The sequence below is a fragment of the Onychostoma macrolepis genome, chromosome 14 (genome assembly GCF_012432095.1).
Source record: "Onychostoma macrolepis isolate SWU-2019 chromosome 14, ASM1243209v1, whole genome shotgun sequence".
Classification (NCBI taxonomy): domain Eukaryota; kingdom Metazoa; phylum Chordata; class Actinopteri; order Cypriniformes; family Cyprinidae; genus Onychostoma; species Onychostoma macrolepis.
Genome location: NC_081168.1, coordinates 9,232,192 through 9,258,129, shown reverse-complemented (window position 1 = coordinate 9,258,129; position 25,938 = coordinate 9,232,192). Strand labels below are relative to the sequence as shown.

Sequence of the window (25,938 nt, the reverse complement as noted above, 5' to 3'; positions counted from 1 at the left end):
TACACAGAATGAGCAAATGTTTAAGATTTAAATTTTTGGAATGATAATTGATCAATATTTATATGTATGTACATAAAGGCCTATATTAAAATCTGTTTATCATATAAAGCGAATGTGTCTTTTTAGAAGACTTGTATTAAAGCAGTTTCAAAGCTTGAAATAACGATTGCCTTGAAAAAATGGATGGACAAATTATTTTTTTAAATATTAAAATATCTATATGACAACTATAAGTTGTAGTTTTGCCAATGGTATTGAAAATGATTAGTCGTCATGAAATCAAAATGACCCTATACTTTTTAGTGCGCATTACTAGTCTTGTGGTGAACAATTAAACCGTGTCAATACACTGGGAAAAAAATTGTCTGCCATTGTAATCTTTAATCAAAAACTGAAAAATTTGCTTCTGCTCTGGAATGGCGTTCTCGCTCTGATGACATCAGTTTGAAGGCTTGGGGAGAATCCTCTTGTTAAATCATGACGTAAGGATTGCTGTTTCCGGGTCCATGCCTCTACTTATTTCACTTGAGAATACTATCTCAACAACCATTTAATAGCACTATTTAATTAATATTACATATTTAAGCTAAGCATTAAAACATTTGCTGTGCACACTACAGTCTTCGTGCTCACAGTGTCTCAGACACTAATATTTTAGCTGAATCACTGTCTGGCCATCTGGGATTTCAGTATGGAAATAAAGGTTAGGGTTATAATTTTTCAGTATTACATGACATCGTGTGTGTATATTAGCACAGTTTGGTGTTTTTTGGGGGTGTCTGGCAGAGCGTTAGGACCCAGAATTGGTGAAGCGTGATGTCAGACGTAACAAGCAGATATTCTTAGCCACTCCTATCCAAACGTGAATCTGCTATGAGCAAGAGGTGGAGTATTCAATATCCAATATTCCACTTCAGTCAATAAGATAAAAGTGGATTTTGTTCAAAGTAGCTATTATCCACATAGATCTTTGATATGAATTAATTTTTTTTTTTCATTAAATATCAACGGCTAAAAAGTAACTAGTACTCTGAGTAGTTTTTGAGACGAGTACTTTGTACTTTTACTTAAGTACTGTTTTGGCACCAGTACTTTTACTTGTAATTGAGTATTATTTCAGCAGTGTAACAGTACTTGTACTTGAGTACAAATTTTCAGTACTCTTTCCACCACTGCTCTTAGGTTTATCTAGGACTAGATAAATGTCTTGTCCCAGACTAAAATGTAAGTCTGAGCTGTTTCAACTGAAAGAAACTTGCACTGACTGATCTTAAAATATATCAGTGCCTTTGTTTTGTCTCAAGATGCACACCAGCAATGTTTTTTTTTCCTAAGCACGTTTATAAAAATTGCTTAAATGTCTTAATTTAACTATTATCTAATCCTCATTTAGTCTAAGCCCCGTCTGTGAAACCGGGTCTTTATGTCATAATTATGATAATTCATTTGTTCTTTTTATTGAAGAATGTTTCAGTCAATACAGTGAGCGTAAATATGGTACAAAACTACAATGGGCTATAATGTATTTTCATGTTTCAGACTGTATTCTTTTGTGTCCCAAAGAAGAAAGTCCTACACATGTATGAGGGTGCGAAAATAACAGAATTTTATTTTTTATTTATTGTCTATCCAATCAAGATTTCTGAAGTGACCTATATGGTTATCAAACCATCAGTAGTAACTAGATCATAATAATTTAGCTTATCGTTAATATCATAATGGGGTAGAAAATGTATCTTTTTCAACATAAACAATTATGAATGACACATTTTTTTTGTAGCTTTTTTTAAGAAAAAGGACAAACTCACACTTGTTTCTTAAAATAAGATTTTTTAATATTACTTATTATCATAAAGATATATTTACACACTTTACAGAAATAGAAAATAAAAACACAAAGCTACGCATGAAAGGAAAAAAAAAAAAGTACTCCAAGAGCTAAAGCTTATCTTTTATAAATTAGAAACCAAAAGTTCAAATATGTACACAGTATTTCAACCATTTCTGATACACTTGTTTAATTCATTTATTTATTCATTTGTTTTTGCCCAGTTCAACATCAAAACAGAGACAGGGACTGTACATTTGGCCGGGTGAGTTTGATGAGCACACACCTCCAACAGGAATAAAGAGGAGGAATAATACCTTGCCGTTATGCTGCTTTTCTTGTGGCCCACTAATACTGTTGAAATGCCAGGCCTGACTACAGATTTTGAGAATTGAAATGGATGAGTGTGCTGAACAAACAGGCCATGAGTATGGATGCATGTTTTGGATAGAGGTTAGAGCTCTTTATGGGTGTGAAGTCTTCTTCGAAGCAACAGAATAATCAGATCATTCTTAGCGTCCCAACCAGTTGGTGAACATTTGTGAACTGTTGGGATTGGATTTCAGTTACTCGATCTTGTTACCGCATTTTACATGCACCGTGACGAGCTAATGGAAAACAAGTGGCCAAATGGGCGTTTTCTCTTTCTGTGTCAAATATGAAACCATAACAGTGTCTGCTAATGAATGTCTTGCAATGAATCACAAGGGCAAAGAGGAGTTTTGTATTGAATCCGTTGCTTTTATACGTCGATTAAGACCCGAGGGGAACGCATCAATCGTCACAGCTCTGTTTTTAACATACAAAACAGCTTCCGGATCCCTTTCTCCCATGCAAAGGTCTGTACTTAAACTAAAGACCTCTGAATGACTATGTGGAACGTGCGTACAAGTGCATAGGACTTATGATGGGCAGAAACACGTGATCGAGTAAGAATGAGTTTCTCATGTGAGAGAAAAAACCATTTATAGAAAGTGATTTGTGCTCTGTAAGAATAATGTGTGTGTTTGCCATTTCAGTTTTGAGTCTGGACATGCTTGTTCTCTTGACACCGTAAGCTCCATTAACCTGATGTGCTGACGGGGACGACGGCCCAGGTTTGACGGCAGAGGAGGGTGAGAAAGCTCTTTTGTGTCCACGACATATTGTGCAGCAGACTATACTTTCTACACTTTTATACGACCATACACACAAAAATAAAATACAGCTTTCCACACTCTATCGAAAAGTAGGCTTTGGACAACCAGCTAGACAAGAATTAGTCAATTTAATTGTCACAAGACACTGGAAAACCATTACATGCCAAAAGACTTGTTTTCAGGATTTACTTTTCCAGCAGCATAATGGAATTGCAAAAGTGCAGCCTTGCATGTCCATACAGAGAGGTGTTGGAGAAAAGCCAAGTGATTGATAGGGGTCTCTGCTATAGCAAGCTTTGGATTTTGTCTTATTTGTCTTTGGATGTTTGATGAAACGATAACCATCTCCATCGGTGGGAAGGGGGGAATTGGTTGTCGTATGTAGCAGTGACGGGCTAGTTTTTCAAGATTCAAGGCTTGAACTGAACTGAAACACTGCTCGACGGCCCTCAGCTCAGCTCTGGTGAGGATGGTGAAGATACATTCATGAACAACAGTATGGATACAGGCATTACTCTGCACCTCTAACAGACACTTCAGATGAAGTGTACTGCAACTCATCCGCCCAAACTTGGATCTTCTCTGCGTTCTGACCTACTGATCCATGAAGCAGAGCTCTCGGGAGTACTATCGTTCTGAGAAAGCGTTAATGAAATCCACATCTCTGTCTGAGAGGGTATAAAATAATCATGGCGTGACTGGAATTATTAGTATTCACAGTGCCCTAAGATTCTATACATTTTTAATCGAGGTGAGCTTGGCTGGGTGTTTTACTAATGTAGGTTTTTAGGCACTCTCTTATGAAGAGCTGATGTTTGTGGATATACGTGACGACTCTCTTTTTTCGTAACCACAGAGAAACGCCGAACAGGAAATGGGGCAGGGACTCAAATGCTAATTTGCAATAACTTGCTGCAATGTCTAATTAAGCGTCGGAATTATGAGTGTAGCTAACTGTCTCATAAAAGCCTCTCATCTCGGCCTCATAATTTGTGTCTTACTGAAAGGTTTAATGATGCCTAAGTCAAGGGTTGCTCATTTTTATAGATTATTACATCATAAATCAGTTGAACGCTAAGGTGGTGTGGTCATTCTATGCCAATTTGTCTTGTGAGTTCTATCAGACTTGACAGAGATTTTTAGTGATTCCAATCTAAAACCGATTAGCAATGGGGTTTAATAACCAGGCTGTGGCCACCTGTGCCAAAGAGGCTCAAACTCAAAAGGCAACTGCTCCCAATGGGGAGAAAACAATAATGACTTGTAAAAACGTAGTCTGAATATGTAGCTAAAAAGTGGTGGATACATAAGCATGAAGCTAAATGGTGTGAATACAAATAATGTGTGTTTCTTAAATAAATGCATGTAATATAGACCATACAGGCTTGTGTCACAGCACCCTGAGAAATGAACTGAAATATAACAAAAATAACAACAAAAGAATGAGAAATCATTTCCAGTATGATGTTAAATAAAGGCATAGAGTTCTGTCAAAGAATCCGGTCAAGGGGAAAAATCATCAGATCTGTAAGAATTTCTTTTTGTTATTTTTTTTTTGGTCTAATGTCTTGAAACCATGCTACCGTTGCCTTTACATTGGATGTTCAAACAAATGGCAAAATGCGTACATATGGTTAGATGTTATGCTTCCCCTAAGATAAGAGGTAACATGTTTACTTTTCTTCTCCTGGCAGCGCTGTGGAGTAGATTTGCTATTTGGCACTTCATTAAAAGGAGAGATGGTCCGCCGTCTGAAGCAGATCACCCTGGCCAGTTAACAGTCATGTATCTCTGCTGTAAAGCAGCGTGTGTCATGGGGGAGGAGAAGAGGGCTCAGGACGATGATCTCACGCTCATGGAAGTGGAGTGTGATTTTGATAATGAGACACTGGGGCTTTATCCTTAAGCTTCAGATGGCTGACAACTCTTAGGCTCATTGGTAGGATGATGCATAATGACCATTGGACAGCGCTATGAGATGTAATCAAGCTGTTTTAAATAGATGTGCCAATGAATTATATAGTCATTCAACATATTTAGAGGTAATTATGTAATCAGTAATTATAACTGAACCCGATAACATTGATTGCATTTACATTACAATCAGCATTCTGGATGCTTATACAATGTGCATACATTTTGGATACATACAAAACTTGATGAGTTAAATTGAATTTATCTCATTAAGAACTATTTTTTTGGTCAAGATTTTACGAGAAACCATTTTTGATAATTGCATTTGTGAGCAGTTTGTCATGTAAATGCACTCAGTGATGCCGTTATTAAGCAAACTGGCCAATTTTTGCTGTAGGTAGGTGTTAAATTGTGTAAGATGTAAAACATTAACGTTGCTGACCTGGCCATAATGGGCCTGAGCATTTGTGCCTTTACTTTAGATTCCCTGCCACTTTCTTCCCTCATAAACGCCATTTATAAGCCAAGAGTTGCCAACACGTAGCAATGGGACAAAGCGTTGTGGTCACCTTCACACTGGAGAGAATGGGACTAGCACACCTCGGAGAAGAAACTGACGCTTTCGGACTATAACTGTTTAGACCAGGCTCCCCACTGCTCACACATCATGCAAAGTGTGGCCATGAAAGGGCTCTAGAAAGCAAATGAGGAAAACCACAGGAGGAGAGAGACAGACAGAGAGAGACAGAATCTGATAGCTCAATACCCCCCACCCCCATTCCCGGCCCACAATTCTTCGTAGAGCTGAGGGTGAGTGGCTTGTCCTGGTTTTTTTGTGGACAGAAGAAGAGTTGCTTGAAGAACCAGCAGGTGCTATGGACATCACTCTTCAGGCTGGGCTAGCAAAGGCCCCTTGTTGCAAGGCCCCCCAAGGCAAAGGAAGAGCATAGAAATCAGAACCAAGGGGGAGGGCACTCTAAGCTGTGCCTGTGGACAAAAGAAAAGACACATGAATAAGGTACAATGCAGGAACCAACAGTGTTTTTCTGTAGTTTTACTACTTAGCACAGGTAGTGGGTACTGAACACAACAGCTAAAAAAAAAAGCAAGTCATTCAATTTTTAATAATCCTAAAGGTCATTAAAAAACATCAGAGTAGATATTACAGGTTACATTATGGATCATAATTGTGCATTCAGATTAAAAACTACAACACCAACATTGGACCCCATTGACTTTCAGTGTTTTTTTGAGAGAAAAAAAACTGAGATATATTTTAAAATATCTACAACACCGTGCAGGCTTGGAATGATTAAAGGCTGACATAAATTTTGTTTTTTGGTAAACTACAAAATTGCTAGCAAAATATTTGTGTCCTATACTATAGTCCACCCAAAAATGAAAATTCAGTCATGATTTATTTACCCTCATGGTGTTCCAAAACTGTATGCATTTCTTACTTTTGTGGAACACAAAAAAAAAAGATATTTTGAAGAATATTGGTAACCAAAAAGTTTTGGTTCCCATTGACTTCTATTGTATTTTTTGTCCATATAATGGAAATCGATAGGAACTGACAATTGGTTACCAACATTCTTTAAAATATCTATTAATGTTCCAGAAAACAAAAAAGGTTTTACAGATTTGGAACAATATGAGGGTGAGTAAATGATAGAATTTACATTTTTGGCTGAACTATCCCTTTAAGCTATCACACTTTTAGTTCAGCAAAATGCTAATGCAAAACTGCCGAAATGATTTGCAGCGTCAAGTCTGTCACTTATGAGATTCCATGATGATTAGGATTCTGCTTTTATAAACTGATATGATTTATGCATTTAGAGCGCAACACTAGAATTCTGTTCTTACGCTTTACTTTGAGCAAGGAATCTATGTAAACCAGTGAAGTCATCTTTTAGTGTTTGTTTCATGACTTCACAAAGATTTCAGATAGCTTTAGATATCAATGAGCTTCATTCTTCCAGTACAACAGTGCCCATTGAACGATAAGAACCATCTTTTACTTTTCTTCTTACACCTGCATAGTGGTGCATTTGAGTCATGTACAGTGCAGCAACAGAGATTCTTATCTAAACCATGTTTCGTTTGTAACTCATGTTTATTTGTTTGTGCTGTATGACATCATGTCAATTGTCAGAATATACCAACAACAGCGAGCTGCAGGCACTTTAAAAGAGGAACTTTGTCTCAGGCAGTTGCTTTCTAATCATCCAGTGTGCCCCTTGGTACTGAATGAGGCAGATTTCCAATTTCTAGCTCTCTGCAGTGCAGGGCCTTTGTGCTAGGAAGTCTTTGAAGAGGAGGTCCCTCAACATGTGCTGTTCCTCTTATATGTTGTGGCATCTGGATCTTGTAACGGGTTGTTCATTCTTGTGTTGCTTGTGTTCCATTACCACAACCTTCAGTTCTCATAATCTTCAGCTGAGCTTTTAACCTCCTTTTCAGTTTACTTGCTAGAGCATTCGCAATGAGGAAGCCTTGTCCAACATGTTGTTTAGTTAGACTGGTCGGTCATGTACAGGCAAGTTAAGCTCAGTCAACAGCACTTGTGGCATAATGTTCATTTACCACAAAAATGACTTTTTCCTTCTTTTGTTTAAAAATAAATATAAACATTACAGTGAGTATTTACAACTGAAGTAAATAGGGCCAATCTGTAAATGCTAATATACTCAGTGTTTTAATGGTATAACCAAAAGACGTAAACAGTATGTGTGTTAACAAGATTTCAGTGTGAAAAAAGAAATTTGTTTGCTATTTCTGTATGTACAACTTAACGACAGTTTATTGCCAGGACAATGTGACTAGAATCATTAAATGATCATAAAAATGGCAAGTTAATTTAAGCTTAAATAACGCACAAGTTTTAACAGAAAAATTAATAGTTTTAAATTCTTCAAAAATTGGCCCCATCACTATTTACTCTTTCCTTTAAAAAAAACAAAAATTGTCATAAATGCTGTTGACTGAGCTTAAAGTAATAGTTCATTCAAAAATGAAAATTGTGTCATCATTTACTGATGCCTGTATTCCAAACCTGTATCAGTTTCTTTCTTATGCTGAAGATATTTTGAGTAATGCTGGTAATCAAACAGTTGATGGTCCCCATTGACTTCCATAGTATTTATTTCCCTATTATGGAAGTCTGTGGGGACCGTGAACTGTTTGGTTCTTCAAAATTGTTCAAAATATCTTCTTTTATGTTCAGCATAAGAAAGTAAGTACAGGTTTGGAACGGCATGAGGGTGAGTAAATGATGACAAAATGTTCTGTTTTTAATTCTCAACAAGCAGCTAATGCCATACGATTTTTACATTTACATTTACATTTATGCATTTAGCAGACGCTTTTATCCAAAGCGACTTACATTGCGACTTACATTGCATTCAAGTTACAGTTTTTACATCTTATCAGCGATTTGAGTTGCTAATCTTACAGCCTTGAAATCATACAGAATGTGTAGTGACTGGATGACATGAGGCTAAACACGTTGCCTGTAAGTCTGCGTATGAGTTAAAATTTTTGTTCAACTGTGAACTCTGTATATTCCTTTAAGGAAACTGTCAAGATAGTATTTAATTTTTTTCTAGAATGTTTTTATCAACACTTATTCATACAAGTCAGACTAATTCCAAGTCGTCCCCTTGGTGTTAACTTGTAAGTTCGCGATTCTACACTAGCAATGATTTCCTTTGTATTCTTGTACGAAAAGATGCAGTTGGTCAAGCTTTTAACGAAGACATCCTTCTCATCTGCAGGCAAGGTGGTGCAGTATTATGAAAAAAGTGAGAAAGCCTTTCAAGTGCCTCCACTGTGGCCTTGTTCAGTGGTTCTCTGTCTGTTATCAGCCCTTGAGGAGAGTTAATTGCCCCGGTCAGTCTGTGCCCCGTTTTAGCCATAGATGATGAAGTGTGAAGCTACGTTTCTCACACTGCACAAAATGTGAGATGTTGTACACTAGCCAGATGCAGGTCAAACACTTTAGTGGGAGCCCCATCTGGGCCATGGACTGATTTACTGTACTGTGTCATACAGTAATTATCACAACATGTTCTCTTTAGCGATAAAATGTCTGTCAAGGAAATGAATATAAATGTAAACGTATCAGATTTTGGAAATAATGAACTGTGAGTGGATTAAAATAATTTTTGGGGGGTTTGGTACCACAGGCTTGATTGGCACATTAGTTGCCTCAAATGGACTGGTTTAACAGACTGGGCCCAAAGGAATGTGGGTGAATGCGCTAAAAGACGTGAACTTTGAACCCTCGTACGGCATGAAGGGAGCTGAAGAAGGAGCCGAATGAAAGAGAAATCTTCGTCTTGTTGGGGATTGAAGTGCTGTTTGTGGACTCTACATTGTGAGTCACTGAGCCGTTCCATTTAATGGAGCTACACAACTTCCTGCAGCTCCCCTCATTGTGCTACCAGTATGCTGGGGATCAAAACAAGCATTGACTGCCCAACTCACTCAAAGGATCTGTGCGTTTTATTGGTCAGGATGGGAGTACATGCATAGACCTTGCTCTTTGTGTCTACGTCTGTGGATGTGTTTTCCCTTGGATTGATGAAGTATATGAATAGGAATTGTTTGCCAAGAGGGAAAAAATGTAATTCGCTATAGATTGTAAAACTGTGGTGGATTTGGGATTTCTCACTTTTTATTGCTCTCATGTCTCATGATTAACTATGCCATAAAGAGCTGACTTGTCCTTCTCGATGGATTCCGGTCTTATGAGGTTAATTTATGGCGAGACTTGTGTTGTGGCCTCATGTAGGGACATTTTACTCTGTTCAGACATCTTACTGTGCGGACTGTAAAAAAAAAAAAAAGCTGTGAATGAGTCTCTCTGCCATCCACAGATTTTTATTTTATTTATTTATTTTTTTCCATTCTTCCTTTCTTTCTTTTTTTTAACCACAAAACTGTGTCAGCATTTTAGTGCAAAGACTATAAGTAATAAAATGTAAATGTGCTGATAGGATCTGTCAGATACAGTTCTCTTTTATTTATTGACATTGTAACTTGAATGTTTCTTTAATAGAGCAAATAAATTAAGGCTTTGGTGCTACATCACTGGAAATTTCATGGAGACAATGTTTGTAGAAAGAGAAAACACTTATTAGACAAAAAGATTAAAGTGCTTGCCTGAGCAATTGTTTATCTAGACATTAAGTTAAATATCGTTTTTATGTGAAAAAACAAGCTGAAGAGGTTCAAATGAGATTCACGAGTATTATCTTTGGATAGGGAATTTAATTGGCATTATTAGGATAACGGAATCATGTTGACTTGGATATTATATAACATTGACAATGTATTATATTCCACTCTGTATGGGTTTTGTAAATCTGCTGGAGGAGATTGGGACCACAAAAGCCAGTAGTCTAAAGTCCAGTAATTTCATAAAGACATGCAGTTTTTCTGTGCCGGTAGTAATCTATAATTCATGGAAGAAGTGAATGAGCAAGCAGGTTTCTGTCAATCACAGTCTCCGTTTCCACATGTTATTCTCCAGAATTCCCAGCCTTTCTCAATATGCACTCAACGAAACTTCAGAAATTGAGACAGGTGCTGCTTCCCTCAAGGCCTATCTAGGTCCATTTATAAATTAAAATTTGATTAGATTATTGTATTTCCCCCCTCATATTAGTTACTTATATTATGATGGGCTCTTATTTTTGCTTTCAGGCTATTGCGTTGATAATGTCAAACTGACCTTGCTCTAAAATGGCATGGGCCCCTTATGGGAGAGGCGGGGTCGAGGGCGTCTCCTCCTCCAGCCAGAAGGTCTTTGGCTCCGGCCGGCTCGAGCGGAATTTTGCCGCAAAGGAGTCCTCATGCTGCCCACCTCCTCCAGCTCTTTGCTATGCTCGGTGGAGGCCATCGGACCTGCGAAACAACAGAAAGAGGGTATGTGAATTGTGAAACCTAACATAAAATATTCACTTTGGTTAAAGGTGAAGTGTGTAACTGAATTGCAAAAAACAGTGTTTCCAAACAACCCCGCCCCCAAAATCACACCATTGGCTGAGCCATTGTCTTACAGTTTAAGTTGATATAAAACAAAATATTTAAACATAAATAATTTATACTGAATATTAATTTGAGATAGGATAAGTAAAAAATACACATTTCACCTTTTAAGAAACATCAGTAAAATCATTTATTGCACCAACAACTACCAAGAATCTTAGCACAGTCACACACACTGTTTACATACAAATCATGTGAGAAGTGCCTGTCTCAAGATCACTGGGGAGACACTTGTCCTGGGCACATATTTTGTCTGTGTGCACTACACTGCTCGATTGTGAGTGTGCTCAGATGTTTCCAGTCATCTCTCAATAAGTGTGAGTAGATCCTTTAAGCCCGTCTCATATCCACAGCTTGATCCACATCAGTGCGTCCCTAACCTCTCACCTCCTTAGAAAAATCAAACAAAGTCCTCCGGAGAGAGCAAACATTCTGGGAGGTTTTGGGGAGACCTTGATCTGCGCAGCACTATCTGATGTCACTGATCTTGAATTGGCTTTCTGAGGGTGTTTTGTTTGAGTGCATCGTAGGGATTGGATGTCTTTCCATTGGAAAGTTCCCAGTCTTCCTAATGACAGAAGCTAGAATCAATTAGATCTGTCTTTTCCTACATTATAGAAGGGGATGAATGGGTTAAACGTGTTTGATCAATCATCAGTTATGTTTTCCGTTTCAGGCCACTGCTCTGCAATCCTTCATTCCTCACTATACACGTACCATGCTATCCTCTTTCCGCTGAAGCACATGAAGATTATTCATACGGTTCTTCTAAATTCATCTTCCTTTTATGCATACGTCTTTCTGTCTTAACCTTTTCATCTATGTTTGTCTTTAACTCCAACGCATGCAAAAAAACGCCGTCAGAAATGTCTTAAAAAAAGGAATCTTTCAGTGAGAGCTCAACAAATGCCTATCCTACAGAGTAAACAGAGAATCCCATTAACCTTTTCCCTGCAAGAACTTGAATGAGATTACTCTCATTGGGTCAAGACATTCCTAACATCTCCGTGGGGAGTGACAGACAACCTATATTAAGAAGTCTACAGGGAACAGCTTTTTTTTTGTTGGAATATATCATATCACAAGCAATTGTTGTGAATTAAACAAAAAATTTACTGTGAGAATGAGCTTGATACTAGACCTTCTAGATATCTGGTTTGTACAAATAAGTGCAGTTTTCTTGTCTTCTCTTCATGACCATCTGTTTTTAATTCACAACAAGCAGCTAACCCCGTATGATTTGAGTTGCTAATCATACAGCCTTGAAATCATACAGTGTGTAGTGACTGGACAACGTGAGGCTAAACACGTTGCCTGTAAGTCTGCTTATGAGTCAAATATCCTCAAACTATATTTTTAAATTCCTGACAGCTCAAATTACATTTACAAACTAATCGCCTTTAGCTGACACATTACACGTTCACAGCAGACTAATTCGCCGAACAGTGGACTAATTCATTTGCACCACAGAAAGACTTCATTGCATATTTCAGTGTCTCATGAAAGACGGAAACCATGCTAAAACCCATCTTTCCTCCAGGCCTGCTAATCCGAGTATTATCCTCCTGTTATTTCTCCAGAAATGAATGAAACAAGTTTACACATTCTGTCTGCATTCAGTTTTTTTTTTTATATATATATAATCTGAAGGGTTTAACATGTAAAAAGGCTCCATGTGATTAAAAATTTCCCCTTTAAAACACTCAGGATCAGCTTTGAGAAGTCGTTTTTGCCTTTCCAGTGCCATAATCACTCAACCCAACATATTGTTCACCTAGCATGAGGAATAGTCTTGAAATCTCTCTGAGGGGGCAAAAAGACAATGTTTTTGGCCAGGCAGGCAGAAGAGGCTGTAATTACACCTGGCTGAGCTGAACACAGCACATCACTGCAGCTCTTCTATCGGCGTCTGTCATAAACCTCTCCGTAATGACACAGTTATGTTGTTTCCTGCCATCACCATCTGACAGGCAGCATTTGCTGCCCGCTTAGCTTTGAGGGGAGCAAATCTCTCAGAAAACTGTCATCCTAGGCCACAAACAAGAAGAAGGCTGCTAAAAATAATCTTTGGTAGTGATGAGAACAGCGTTTATGAATTAACTCAAGACATGCGTTGGACCGATGAAGAGGGAGGTCTATTTTAAGCACTCAGAATCACTTCATTGTCTGTTTTACGACTCTTGGCTTCTTCTCAATCTACGTAGCTCCTTGTTACTCTGCGGGCTGTATCTTTCCACGCTGTGGCGAATACAAAGTGACAAGAGCAATAACCGTGGATATACTATAATAGATGGCATATGCTGATGGGATCTTCCCCTAACTTGCTGCTTGTTTACCAGACCCACTCGGGGATGAAAACGCTCTAGCCTCCTTATTGCATTAGATCTGATTGTGCTGATAGTGGGCCTCCTTCTCACCGGCATAATTTCTTCCAGGTTCACCATCTAATGACAAGCAAGTTAGGAAGTAATATTCCAATAGATGTTTCTCACGATACCAAGAGTCTTATTTGAAGACCTCGAACCCTTAAAGGGATAGTTCATCCAAATATGATAATTCTTTTCTGTGGAACACAGGTGGTTATTTTTAATTATTTTACCATTCAATGAAAGACAACGGGGTGTTGTTTTGACTTTCATTGTATAGAAAAAAACTGTTTTGTTTTTTTAAATATTATATTCTGTTCCACAGAGGAAAGGTGAGTGTAAACCCTGGTGACATTTCTGCAAAATATTGTCATGTTCCTTCTTGCTCGTTTGGCACTTTCATAGACAAAGTTAAATGTTCAAGTAAGTGGTGCTAAAACTGCTTTGAAATATTCTTTGAAACAGATGACCATGAATCTGGCCGTTAGTTGGTGGTTATTGTACATATATTGTACATCATATAAAGTACCACCTACACTAAACTTAACCAATGGAGTTAACAAAAGCAAACGTGCCATTAAAACACATTTGCTGCAGCAACCATACCATTTTAGCGTGCTTCGGCAAGTCTTTGAGCTCTTATTGCAACTCGTGTTTCACAGGACCTGTACCCTAGTGCAGTGTGCACTTTACTAGGTGAGCTACTGAGCAAGTTTACTACTTCAGAAAAGCCATACATGTGGAGCTTGTTATGTGATGCAAATGTCAAAATGTATTAGTTTAACAATCACGCATGGTAAAAGTGTTTTGAGGTTATAACATAAAATTTAGCAGGTAATAATCTGTCCATGTATTCATAATTTGTGTGAAAATGCCGTGAAACTGCAGTGAATTGTATGTTTAGGTAAGGTTTTTTTTTTTTTTTTTTTTGGGGAGTTATAGGCACGTTTTTAATCAGCCTATGTTGTAATTTTGCTTTTGTCCTTTTTAGGTGAACTATCCCTTTAAGTATGACTTTGGGAGGCATTTAGTCAATTAATGTTTAATAAAGTGAGAATTCTGGCAACACTGAAATGCTGACCACAGTTTGCTTCCACAGAGATGGTGGCATGACAGGAGGTGTCCAGTTTGGTCAGCTTTCCTCCAGGCTAATGATAAATAGCCAGATTGTTGCCATCTCATCCTCTAGTACCACACTCCTTGGGTGCTATCCATTATGTTGACTTTTTAACACGACTGCCTCGCCGTGCCTAGCCTCCGCTGGACACCTTGTGTCTGATAGTGTGTCCCTGTAAATCCCAGGGCTGCCTCTTAGCCGAGAGAGTTATCCATCACCCTGCACTTTCCTGACAGGGAGAGAGAGGCCCAGGGTAGGCAACGTTTATAAAGGGCCGAGCACAATCTGATGAATGGTTTACCGAATGTCTCGGACTGGCCTAAATTACAATACACTCCCTGTACAAACACACAACACGACAAATAAAGAACCGTGACTTCCAACAGATACAAAGTTTCGGCTAGTCGGAAGACCTTTAAGCATGGGGCACCAGATGGATCTAATCTTTTACTCGCTACTCCAGGAAGTGAGAGATTAGATCTACTTACACGCAAAGCAGAACCAGGTGAGGAGAGGGCAACCCTTATTTATGGCTGGTTGTACTACATGCATTATCTCTGCTTATACATTTGCCCTTCTAGCACCTCCACCACCACCCATCTTAAATCATCCAAATGCAATGACCAGTCAATGTGTATTATAATTGCTCCGTCTATGCGAATCAAAACCGTCTTGCTTGGTTAGTTTGTTTGTGCAACATTATACAGGAATATTGATTTATTTGTCATTGTTTACAGAATATTCTCCTTGACGCACCCTATCTATTTATTGTGGATCGTGCCTATGTGTTTGTCAGACATCCAGCCTCACTCTCTCCACAGCATGAGACTGCAGTCATAACAGCTCTTGTAAAGGCGGCTCCACAAACATGCATAATGGATACCAGCAACACAGCCACATCATAAGTCAAAGGTGACACAGAGTGTTATGGAGGTTTGTGTATTGTCTTATCTTTTGTTTTTAATAGCAGTCTGAAGCTAATGAGGTTTTGTGTGTGGCTTTAGTGTGAGAATCTGTACAGTCTGAACAGAGGATCCTGTTCATACTGTAATTCAAAAGTAGAAAGTTAACAGGCCTTTAGAAGACTTTGATTGCGCTTACAGGCGTCTTACACTTAAAAGCAGTCAATGTGTAGGGTGATGTATTAACTGGTTTATGTAGCTGTTCCTATAAAATGTGGTTCTGGCACACATGCAGTTTTGTATGTTTGCATAGACAGTGAAGTGTATTATTTACATACTGACAACTGCTAGAATGCATTTTATGAATGAACAACAGCAGAGATGTTCAAATGTTTACAAATCGTAAAATAGAATTAATTGAATATTACATTTTATTTTTTTTATTTTATTATCAGTCAAGTCAAAAATATCTCCTACCATTCAAAGTTTTGGGGTTGGTAAGATTTATACAATAAAAGACTAATATTGTGAAATATTGTAATTTAAAATAACAATTTTCTATTTTAAAATATTTTTAATTAATATATTCAGTTGTACTGCTTTATATTTTTTGTGGACACCATATTTTCAGGATTCTTTGATGAATAAAAGTTCAAAACTGCACTTATTTGAAAAAGAAATCTTTTGTAACAATGTCTAAGTCTTTGCTTCCTTAGCTCATCCACAATTTACCGCATCCACTACAACGGTAGTGTATGTAATTGCAATGTAAATATATTTATAATAAAAATAAAAAGGATTTGTAAAGATGGGTATATGTACATATTTTTTATGTTTTAGGTGTGTACAAAATGTCCAGACATACAAAATATTATGTGAAAACATTAGATACCAGTATCTATAAATCCTAACAAGATCAGGCTGGTCTGATACAGTATTTATCCGTTGGCCCAGTTGTATTCTACTCGTATCTTTTTAAGTTTAATTTAAACACATTTTGTTGCCTGGTATTTATAATGAGCTGATTTCTGATTTTGATATGCATGTAAATGTTCTCATTAATGCTTGGCTGCACATGAATCCTTTTCATCTTATGTATGAAATTGCACACAGAAAGGTGTGGCTTTTATGCTGTGTGTGAGTAAACACTGCATTCTAATAATTTCCATTCAGGTCAAATAATTCCCAAAAGAATTTAGTGAATGAATGTGCATGTGCGTGACTGTCGATGCTTTGTTTTGCCTTGCATATGTGCGAGAAGAGGCGTGGAGTCCCATGGGGGTGTAACCATAGCTGACGGTATGTGACGTCAGAGGCGTGATCCCCAGTCTCAGAGGACATTCATTCAATGAAATAAGAGAGAGAGAGCGCCACACTTAGCAGCTTTTTTCTCCGCCACACACGCAGGCATGCCAATTTGATGCCCGCTAAGACTATCCTTTAGCTAGTCACACTTGATCATGAGCATTATGCCTAGAATGAGACACGTTAATTAGCATGAAACCCCAGTATGAATCACTTGCCTAGCTCATAAATAAGACCCTGTTACACAAAATTTCCTAACAGTGTGCTATTATGTCCCTAAATATACTACTTCTGATATGGAAATGAAGTTAAAGAAGCCAGTAGGACTCCCAGAGCGGTGTCTGAAATCAGCAGCCTGGCCTTTTGAAGCCTGGAGTCGCTGCGCTGCTTATCGCATGCCTACCAGTAGCACAGGGCCTTGGCATAAACTGGTACCAATCTCTAACGTGCTCTCAAACCACGTTTCCATGGCAGCCGCTGTGAAAGGCACTCACTGAGGAGCAAGAGAATGACACTGTTAGCAGGAATGGATCAGGTTTCCCAGTTTACAAATTTCAGCATAGGTCCATTATTAGAGTGAGGTAGGCAGTAAGATTTCTTAACCCTTTCCCTGTCCATCAGATCAGCCGTCATTTGCATTGTACTCCATTGCAACGGGGGCTGTTTGATATTCAGCATTGTGCTGCTGTGATAGCACGCGGCTTGCAGGAGGAAATGAAGGCGTGCATTGTGTTCTGCAACTTCGCAGAGGAACAAAATCGCATGAAAAGTTCACAGACTTTCCCACACCTCCACGTTGAGCTCCATTACTGAAAATAAGAGCGGTGCTCTGATAAAAGTGACTGTAGCTTCTTGTCACCGTACTGTTCTCTGATCGTTTCTGACACTCTCAGATGGTGTGCAGCCTTGCAAGCAAACTACATATGACCCAAATTAGTGCTAAGCTATAATAATGTGGTTAGAAATGGCCCGGTTCCGAATGATCAGAGAGCTGCAGGTTCAAAGCGCTACGGCTGCTGCCTTGACTGCTAATGATGTGTTGAGAGAAAGAGAAAAGATGAAAAAAAGGGGAGAAGGCTGATTAAGACTTGCTCAAGCTCTCGCACCAGCTCTTCAAGACTGGTAGGGGTGAATCGCTGGGTAGAGGTTACTGCAGGTTGGACCTTTAAGTACAAGAAAATCAAGAGAGCCGATCATGCAAAGCATCTTAAGTGTGATTTCTTCTGAATTGGCTTCCAGGGAAAAACAGCATGCCGTCTCAAAGAGGATTTGCCTCGGCGGTGATCGAGAACCGAATATTCTCGTCAGCAGTGATGGGCTCAAACTCAGCATGTTGGTAATCATCAAGAAAACGCTAGCTCTTTAGCGACGGATTCTCCGGCAGTCTATTTTCAAGGGCTCTCTAATCGGTAATGAACCACATCCACCCTTACTATTGTGCTGTCAGCTGTGAGCCCGCATGCATACTAAAAATAAAAAGGATTTGTAAAGATGGGTATATGTACATATTTTTATGTTTTAGGTGTGTACAAAATGTCCAGACATACAAAATATTATGTGAAAACATTAGATACCAGTATCTATAAATCCTAACAAGATCAGGCTGGTCTGATACAGTATTTATCCGTTGGCCCAGTTGTATTCTACTCGTATCTTTTAAGTTTAATTTAAACACATTTTGTTGCCTGGTATTTATAATGAGCTGATTTCTGATTTTGATATGCATGTAAATGTTCTCATTAATGCTTGGCTGCACATGAATCCTTTTCATCTTATGTATGAAATTGCACACAGAAAGGTGTGGCTTTTATGCTGTGTGTGAGTAAACACTGCATTCTAATAATTTCCATTCAGGTCAAATAATTCCCAAAAGAATTTAGTGAATGAATGTGCATGTGCGTGACTGTCGATGCTTTGTTTTGCCTTGCATATGTGCGAGAAGAGGCGTGGAGTCCCATGGGGGTGTAACCATAGCTGACGGTATGTGACGTCAGAGGCGTGATCCCCAGTCTCAGAGGACATTCATTCAATGAAATAAGAGAGAGAGAGCGCCACACTTAGCAGCTTTTTTCTCCGCCACACACGCAGGCATGCCAATTTGATGCCCGCTAAGACTATCCTTTAGCTAGTCACACTTGATCATGAGCATTATGCCTAGAATGAGACACGTTAATTAGCATGAAACCCCAGTATGAATCACTTGCCTAGCTCATAAATAAGACCCTGTTACACAAAATTTCCTAACAGTGTGCTATTATGTCCCTAAATATACTACTTCTGATATGGAAATGAAGTTAAAGAAGCCAGTAGGACTCCCAGAGCGGTGTCTGAAATCAGCAGCCTGGCCTTTTGAAGCCTGGAGTCGCTGCGCTGCTTATCGCATGCCTACCAGTAGCACAGGGCCTTGGCATAAACTGGTACCAATCTCTAACGTGCTCTCAAACCACGTTTCCATGGCAGCCGCTGTGAAAGGCACTCACTGAGGAGCAAGAGAATGACACTGTTAGCAGGAATGGATCAGGTTTCCCAGTTTACAAATTTCAGCATAGGTCCATTATTAGAGTGAGGTAGGCAGTAAGATTTCTTAACCCTTTCCCTGTCCATCAGATCAGCCGTCATTTGCATTGTACTCCATTGCAACGGGGGCTGTTTGATATTCAGCATTGTGCTGCTGTGATAGCACGCGGCTTGCAGGAGGAAATGAAGGCGTGCATTGTGTTCTGCAACTTCGCAGAGGAACAAAATCGCATGAAAAGTTCACAGACTTTCCCACACCTCCACGTTGAGCTCCATTACTGAAAATAAGAGCGGTGCTCTGATAAAAGTGACTGTAGCTTCTTGTCACCGTACTGTTCTCTGATCGTTTCTGACACTCTCAGATGGTGTGCAGCCTTGCAAGCAAACTACATATGACCCAAATTAGTGCTAAGCTATAATAATGTGGTTAGAAATGGCCCGGTTCCGAATGATCAGAGAGCTGCAGGTTCAAAGCGCTACGGCTGCTGCCTTGACTGCTAATGATGTGTTGAGAGAAAGAGAAAAGATGAAAAAAAGGGGAGAAGGCTGATTAAGACTTGCTCAAGCTCTCGCACCAGCTCTTCAAGACTGGTAGGGGTGAATCGCTGGGTAGAGGTTACTGCAGGTTGGACCTTTAAGTACAAGAAAATCAAGAGAGCCGATCATGCAAAGCATCTTAAGTGTGATTTCTTCTGAATTGGCTTCCAGGGAAAAACAGCATGCCGTCTCAAAGAGGATTTGCCTCGGCGGTGATCGAGAACCGAATATTCTCGTCAGCAGTGATGGGCTCAAACTCAGCATGTTGGTAATCATCAAGAAAACGCTAGCTCTTTAGCGACGGGATTCTCCGGCAGTCTATTTTCAAGGGCTCTCTAATCGGTAATGAACCACATCCACCCCTTACTATTGTGCTGTCAGCTGTGAGCCCGCATGCATACTGTCTTTAAAGTGGATGTGTGACGACGTAGCTTCAATTCTCCTGCTTCAGGCCCAGTGCCGGGATACTGAAATGACTGTCAACCGGTGCATGCTGGGATATTTCCAGCTGAGATCACACCAAACAATCAGTCATGAAAAGATACATATGTGTCATGTGGACGAGAACTGACTGATGGTGCGTGATTAACAGCTCAGATGTGAATGGCTGCTTGTGTTGCGTGATGGAGTGTTTTTGTTTTAGAAAATTTGCCCTGGTTCTCACAGTATCTTTGTGGGTCAAGTTACAGGCCGTTTTTAATTACTGACAGTTCATTTACCTTTTTTGTTTATGTATGTTGGTATATTAACCACACTGTTTAACCCGAATAAGATTAAATGTAAAGCTTCACAATCTTTGAGTAAACTCTCTGTCTGAATTGTATATGTATTTACAGAATCCGGTTCCAATTTCTACATGCTAGTTTAACAAACATAAAGACTTATTCGTCAACGCAATAGTATGTTTTGTGGATATGATATCAACTATCATGCATATACCTCATCCGTTCTATACTGAAAGACAGGAAATAATAAAGCATGCTAAGATTTGCTTTGACACCTAATATCTTTCAGTTTTGAAGTGTTCCTTCTGGACATTTTAAAAACAAATTTCTTACTGTATCAGATATGCAGTGTCTGGATGACATTCAAATGTTCAGTATACTTATCAGAATAGTTCATAATAATTTCTTTATAAGGAAAATATGTACAGAGATGTTACATTTAATGTGCATGGCCCTGTATTACAGAGATCAGAGAACACATTGAGGCTTGGGCTTGTGTTGGCGGTATAATATTTAGAGCAATGAAATTGAAGGCATAACACAGATATCTTGTACCTCAAGGCTTGGAATTATGGGTAGTCCCAGTGGGGGCATCAGTAAAGTGTTCCAAAAACTCTCAAACACGTCTCATAAACAGTCCAGTCAGTTTCTCACATCCGTACCGCTCAGAGCAATCATAACCCGGCTCTGTGTTTCTGAACAGATTTAATGCAGCAGCAGAAGCCTTAAATCAAGCTAATGGTTTGATGTGATATACTTCTGAAATAATCTGGGAAAGCTCACGATAGAAGTACAAACAACAATGCGCTATTCTTCTGTGGTTAAATACGGACAAAACCAGGCCTGTGTGCTGCAATTGTGTTTTTCATTCCTTGCGCTCCAAATTGAGCATGAAAATAATTAAAGCACATTTATTTGCCGACTTGAAATATTTATACAGCATTTTGCCTCGCTGTTCATAAAAATGTCCACTCTGATCATATCTGATCAGCAACCACAATAAATGTAACATTTAATATTTGAAAAGGGAGCCATAAATCAGGTTAATATCGGGCCCCTGTGGACGCATCGAGGCGTTCGGTGTATCTGGCTTTAATTAAAAAGTTGGGGAAAGAGAGGGAGATTTTGGGGGTGTTTAGGGGATATGTTTTCTGATGTTTAGTGGAAGGGGCCTAGCTAATGGTTCGTCAGCTTGCTTGTGGGTGCTAAGCCAGATGCAGAAGTGTGGTTCTGAGAGAGAGTAGTTAGAAAGCATCCATTTGAAGCAATTTTGGCACCAGGCCCTTTATATTCCCTGCATTTTTCCACCTGCAAATGCGGGAAGACCACCAGCTGTGAAGTTTTAAAGACCTTTTAATATTTTAGCGGCTGTGTTCCTCGCCACATCAGAAGGCTGTACAATTGCTTTTTTCTTTTCTTTCTCCTCCATCAGCACCCTTCAGGATTTCTCCTCTGCATCTGTTTAAGTCTGATGGTGGAGGTGATCTGATTTATTCAGAGTTCTCTGAATTGTGTTATGCTGGCCTATAGCAATCACACATGTCAAGACATCCACCGTAACACCACTGGGGAGCTTTTCTCAAAGGTTACCCCATGTCTTTACCACATGAGTTATAATAGAGCTCAGAAAATGGACTCTGTTTTATAAAGGGCACTGTTTTATTGGTTCTGCTCTGCCAAGCCGTGTAGCTGGAAAAAATAACCACTTCCACAGCTCCAGGCAGATATTTCTGAAGTATTTATAAAAGGGTGCAACAAGTTGGCAGAGAGTGCAGATGACACTTTGCTTGATCTGTTTGAAATGGAATTATGTATTTAAAAAAAAAATCTAATACAATGTAACTGAACAATTATTACTTTATATTAAATGTACACAGAGCATAGATCAACTTCATACCACCTTCATGTCTTCAGTTCCAAACTTTTTTGATTTTCTTTCTTACTTGAAACATTTACATTTATTAATTTGGCAGTCAGTTTAATCCAAAGCAACTTTCATCAGTTCATGCAGTCCCTGGGAATCAAACCTATGACACTGGTGTTGCTAGCGCCATGCTCAACTGTTTGAGATACATGAATGCTTCAAAAGGAGAAGTTTAGTGAGTTTTGAGAGTATTCACACTCTTCCAATGGAAGTGCCAAAAACAACAAAAAGCGCTATGGAGGTATTAAAAGAGTGGAGTGACTATATATATATATATATATATATATATATATAAGTCTTCTGATGCCAAATGATATTAAAAAATTTAATATTCACTGATAATCTTCTCCTCTTCCACAACTCTTTCATGTTTGTTCATATGTAAACATGACATATATGCACATATTCATTTAAAATGAATTGGCAGATTTTTTGTAAATACATTTGATTTTAGTCTTTTTTTCATACTGAACTAGGCTTCAGAACACTTGAAATGCAGCAGAAAACTCATTACTGTTATTAGTATATTACGATATTACTATTACTGTTCTAATAAATTCATGGTGCTTTGTGTTTGTTTTTGTAGTTTGATCACCTTCTCACTTTCATCGCATTAAAAAAGCAGCATGAACATCCAACATTTTCCATTTGTAGTCATGTAGAAAAAAGTTATGTGAGTTTGGAACGACATGAGGGTGAGTAGATCCATATTGGTACATCACATTAAATTCTTGTTTGCGGTTTATTTGCACATCCCTCTGTGTTACAGTCTCTGACAAATTACGCTGCAGTCCTTACAGTGAAACCATAGAGGATATCCAGGTTAGACATAAAATAGATCTGAGTCACTGACCCTCTGTTTGTGTGTGCGTGCATGCTTTTGAAAGAGAGGAACTCAGCCAAAAACCTATCATGCCTCAAAGCACCGCTGAATGATTCTCCATAATCCTGTAATGACCTTTCTGTAGCGCTCATCTCCTTCATGCTGTTCGGATACGATTATCATGTTATCACTGGACATCTGGAAAAGTTTGGCTGTTTGTGTACTCTCCACGGCCCCTATAATCAAGTGCATAACCGCAAACACCTTCTTCACATTAGGTGGACGCATGGAATTATGATTTAATGCTTCCTGCATGCTGTTAGCACAGAGCCACTAGTGTTATTTCACAAAATATCCTGCTCTTTCCCCTCTTTTCTTCTAAAAAGAAACATTGTGTGGCTGAAGATTTCCTAATGAGCCTTATATTTGTTTTGCCGGGGTCTCACGCCGACCCAGGACGCACGGCGAGCAACAAGCCCGTGCAAGATCTCTAACGCTACTTCAAAGTTTAATAGCGAATAATAGCGTTGTTGACAGCTTGCATGAAATCGCCCTTTTCCAAAAAGCTGATTTCAAACAGATAAAGCCCGAGATCTGATCTCCACACCCTCACCTGGACGCAGAGGACAAACCAAGTAGCTAAAATTACACCATATCAGGACTTCTGTGCGTGCTTGTGTGCTCTCGAGACTGTATTTTTGAAAGGATTCATCCCGCGCTTCCGTGACTTTGAAAGATGATGCGTCGATACCGGACTCGGACTGACAACTCAGAGTGGCTGAACTGTTTCCACAATATGAAGTGTTTACATACCAGGCTTGAGAGTGGAAGACAGATTGCTTTCAGGATGAATTATGGACGGCTCAATGCGCTAGAGATTTGCCCATTCTTGAGGGGAAGCCCATTACAAGGCGAGCAGATTGAGGTATGCGCAGACGAGATTAGCAGGGCCGCAGCCGTTCTGCTGGGTGACACTCAATGCATGCGGTAGCGAAGCCGTTGTCGCCTGTTGCACCATGACTTCTCCTCCGCATCCCCACCCTCTTTCAACCTGAGAAAAAGCAGTGCATAGATCACCCCCATCATACGGTTGAGACGGATGCCAATTTCCAGCAATCTCCCAGTGTACTGGAAAAGCGTTTGTCTGAAGATGAAAGGCTTCACACCCGCTGCCTACACACCGAGCCGCTTCCAACACCTTCCCGCGACAGCGCGCAGCTCCGGCTCCCCACGGCTCCCTCACCTCCATCTCATGATGGAGATAATACTACTAATAACGACAAGCAGGCATTCTGACCCGGATCAGACGTTAGTAGCCGTAGCTACTGAGCCTGATCCCGTCCTTCCGAGGATCAGGCTCAGACTCCACACACATGCAGGGAGAGTGAAAAACGACACTGACCGTAATGCTAGGTAATTGCTTCCCATTTACTCGTGCAGAGACCAAAATAGCAGCGTCTCCGTAACAAACGTGTGTGGAAATGCAGGGCGTAAGGGGCCGTTTGATACGCAGAGTAGCCGCTAGCCACCCTTCAAACACACATGCTTCCCAGCAGTCGGACTTTAGAGAGATGCGAGCGTTTACACAAGGGCCACAGTTGTTTTTTAACACGAGCCTGTTACCTGCATCACATCTGCAGGGTGGCCACTGGTCACCTGACTCGAGCTCTCGGTCAGAGCTTTGAGACTTGTGTGACATCCTTCATAATAGGTTTTATTGTAGAGGCAGATGAAAAAAGCCATGGTGTTTGAGCACGAATTACATAATACAATAGCAGATTGTTTTTGGAATAAATCATAGGAACTCTTATCTATGTAGCTTGAGAATTCATCCGTGATGTGGCACAGCCCAAAAGAAAAAGAATCAAATACACCTTTAAAGAGATAATATTGACGTTTTCACTGTGAAATTCAAATTATACAACCATCTGCTGTTTTTAACACCTCATTACATGCACCACAATACCGTATAGACATACACCTTACATTTACGACATCCAGGAGTACATAATCCTAGAAAGCCAAGCGTTACATGACACCAGGAAGAATCATCAGCATCATAACCATCACCGTTATTTTCCTACATATGTCACGGTAAAGTCGGCAAGTAATTCACTAATGGCACAATTAACTTCATTAAACGGGCACAATAACAAGCCAAACCTCTGCAGTGCAGTACAGCGCGCAGCCAGGTGCCGTTTCCCTCCTCTCCCCAGCCCCAGAAGGCTAACCATGCTGGGTAACTGATCAACTACAGCTGCCCATTCCCGTTCCCAAGCCCAAGGCTAACAGCAGAGAGAAAAAGATAAACACGGGGAGGCTCCGGGCAACAGCCGTCACGCTCCCGACTTACCAGCACTGGCTGAACACAGCAGAGAAACCACCAGCACAATCACCAGCGTCAAGATCTTCACATTCATTTCTGCTCTCCCCTCCGTTTCCCTGCCAGTCGCTAGCTGATATACTGTAGTGGTGTGCGTGTGTGGATGGGAGGGAGAGGAGAGTGGGTGAGCAAGAGCGAGAGAGAAAGAGAGAGACTGTTTGCTCTTCAGTGTGCGCGTGTGTCTGTGTGTGTGGCTGAATGTGTTTGTATATCTGTGTGCAAGTGTGTGACAGAGCCGCTGAGATTGAGGGCAGGTTTCTGTCAGAGTTCTCCTGCCGTGATGTGCGCGTTTCTCTTTTGTGAATTGGAAGTCCGGTAGAATGAGTGTGAAGAGAGTCAGTTTGTCTTGGATAAGGAGCCCAAGTCCCTCATCTTGCTTATGTATCCCTGACTCTGGGGGT

The 25,938-nt window shown here is 39.7% G+C and overlaps 2 protein-coding genes across 5 annotated transcripts in view; one reads left to right on the top strand and one right to left on the bottom strand.

Moving 5' to 3' along the window:
- The first annotated feature begins 1,479 nt into the window (after positions 1-1,479).
- The window catches only part of xpnpep2 (X-prolyl aminopeptidase (aminopeptidase P) 2, membrane-bound), an 87,817-nt gene continuing 63,358 nt past the window's right edge, over positions 1,480-25,938 (top strand). Inside the window, exon 1 of one of the 3 annotated variants that reach the window (XM_058797165.1) lies at positions 1,480-2,943. The gene's annotated coding sequence lies outside the window, so the exon portion shown is untranslated. Of the gene's footprint in view, positions 2,944-10,676; positions 10,816-25,938 lie in introns of those variants that run through there. The other 2 variants (XM_058797161.1, XM_058797167.1) reach the window with 2 other exon arrangements.
- Positions 2,936-25,938, bottom strand: apln (apelin). 2 transcript variants are annotated; one of them, XM_058797182.1, is made up of 3 exons: positions 25,508-25,922; positions 10,622-10,794; positions 2,936-5,868 (listed from the first exon to the last, which is right to left on the bottom strand). In XM_058797182.1, exons 1-2 carry the CDS (start codon positions 25,572-25,574, stop codon positions 10,628-10,630), a joined length of 234 nt encoding a protein of 77 aa, XP_058653165.1. In that variant the 5' UTR covers positions 25,575-25,922; the 3' UTR covers positions 2,936-5,868; positions 10,622-10,627. The 2 variants fall into 2 exon arrangements, with proteins under 2 accessions (XP_058653165.1, XP_058653166.1); XM_058797183.1 differs by lacking the exon at positions 2,936-5,868 and having other exon boundaries at positions 10,594-10,794; positions 25,508-25,938.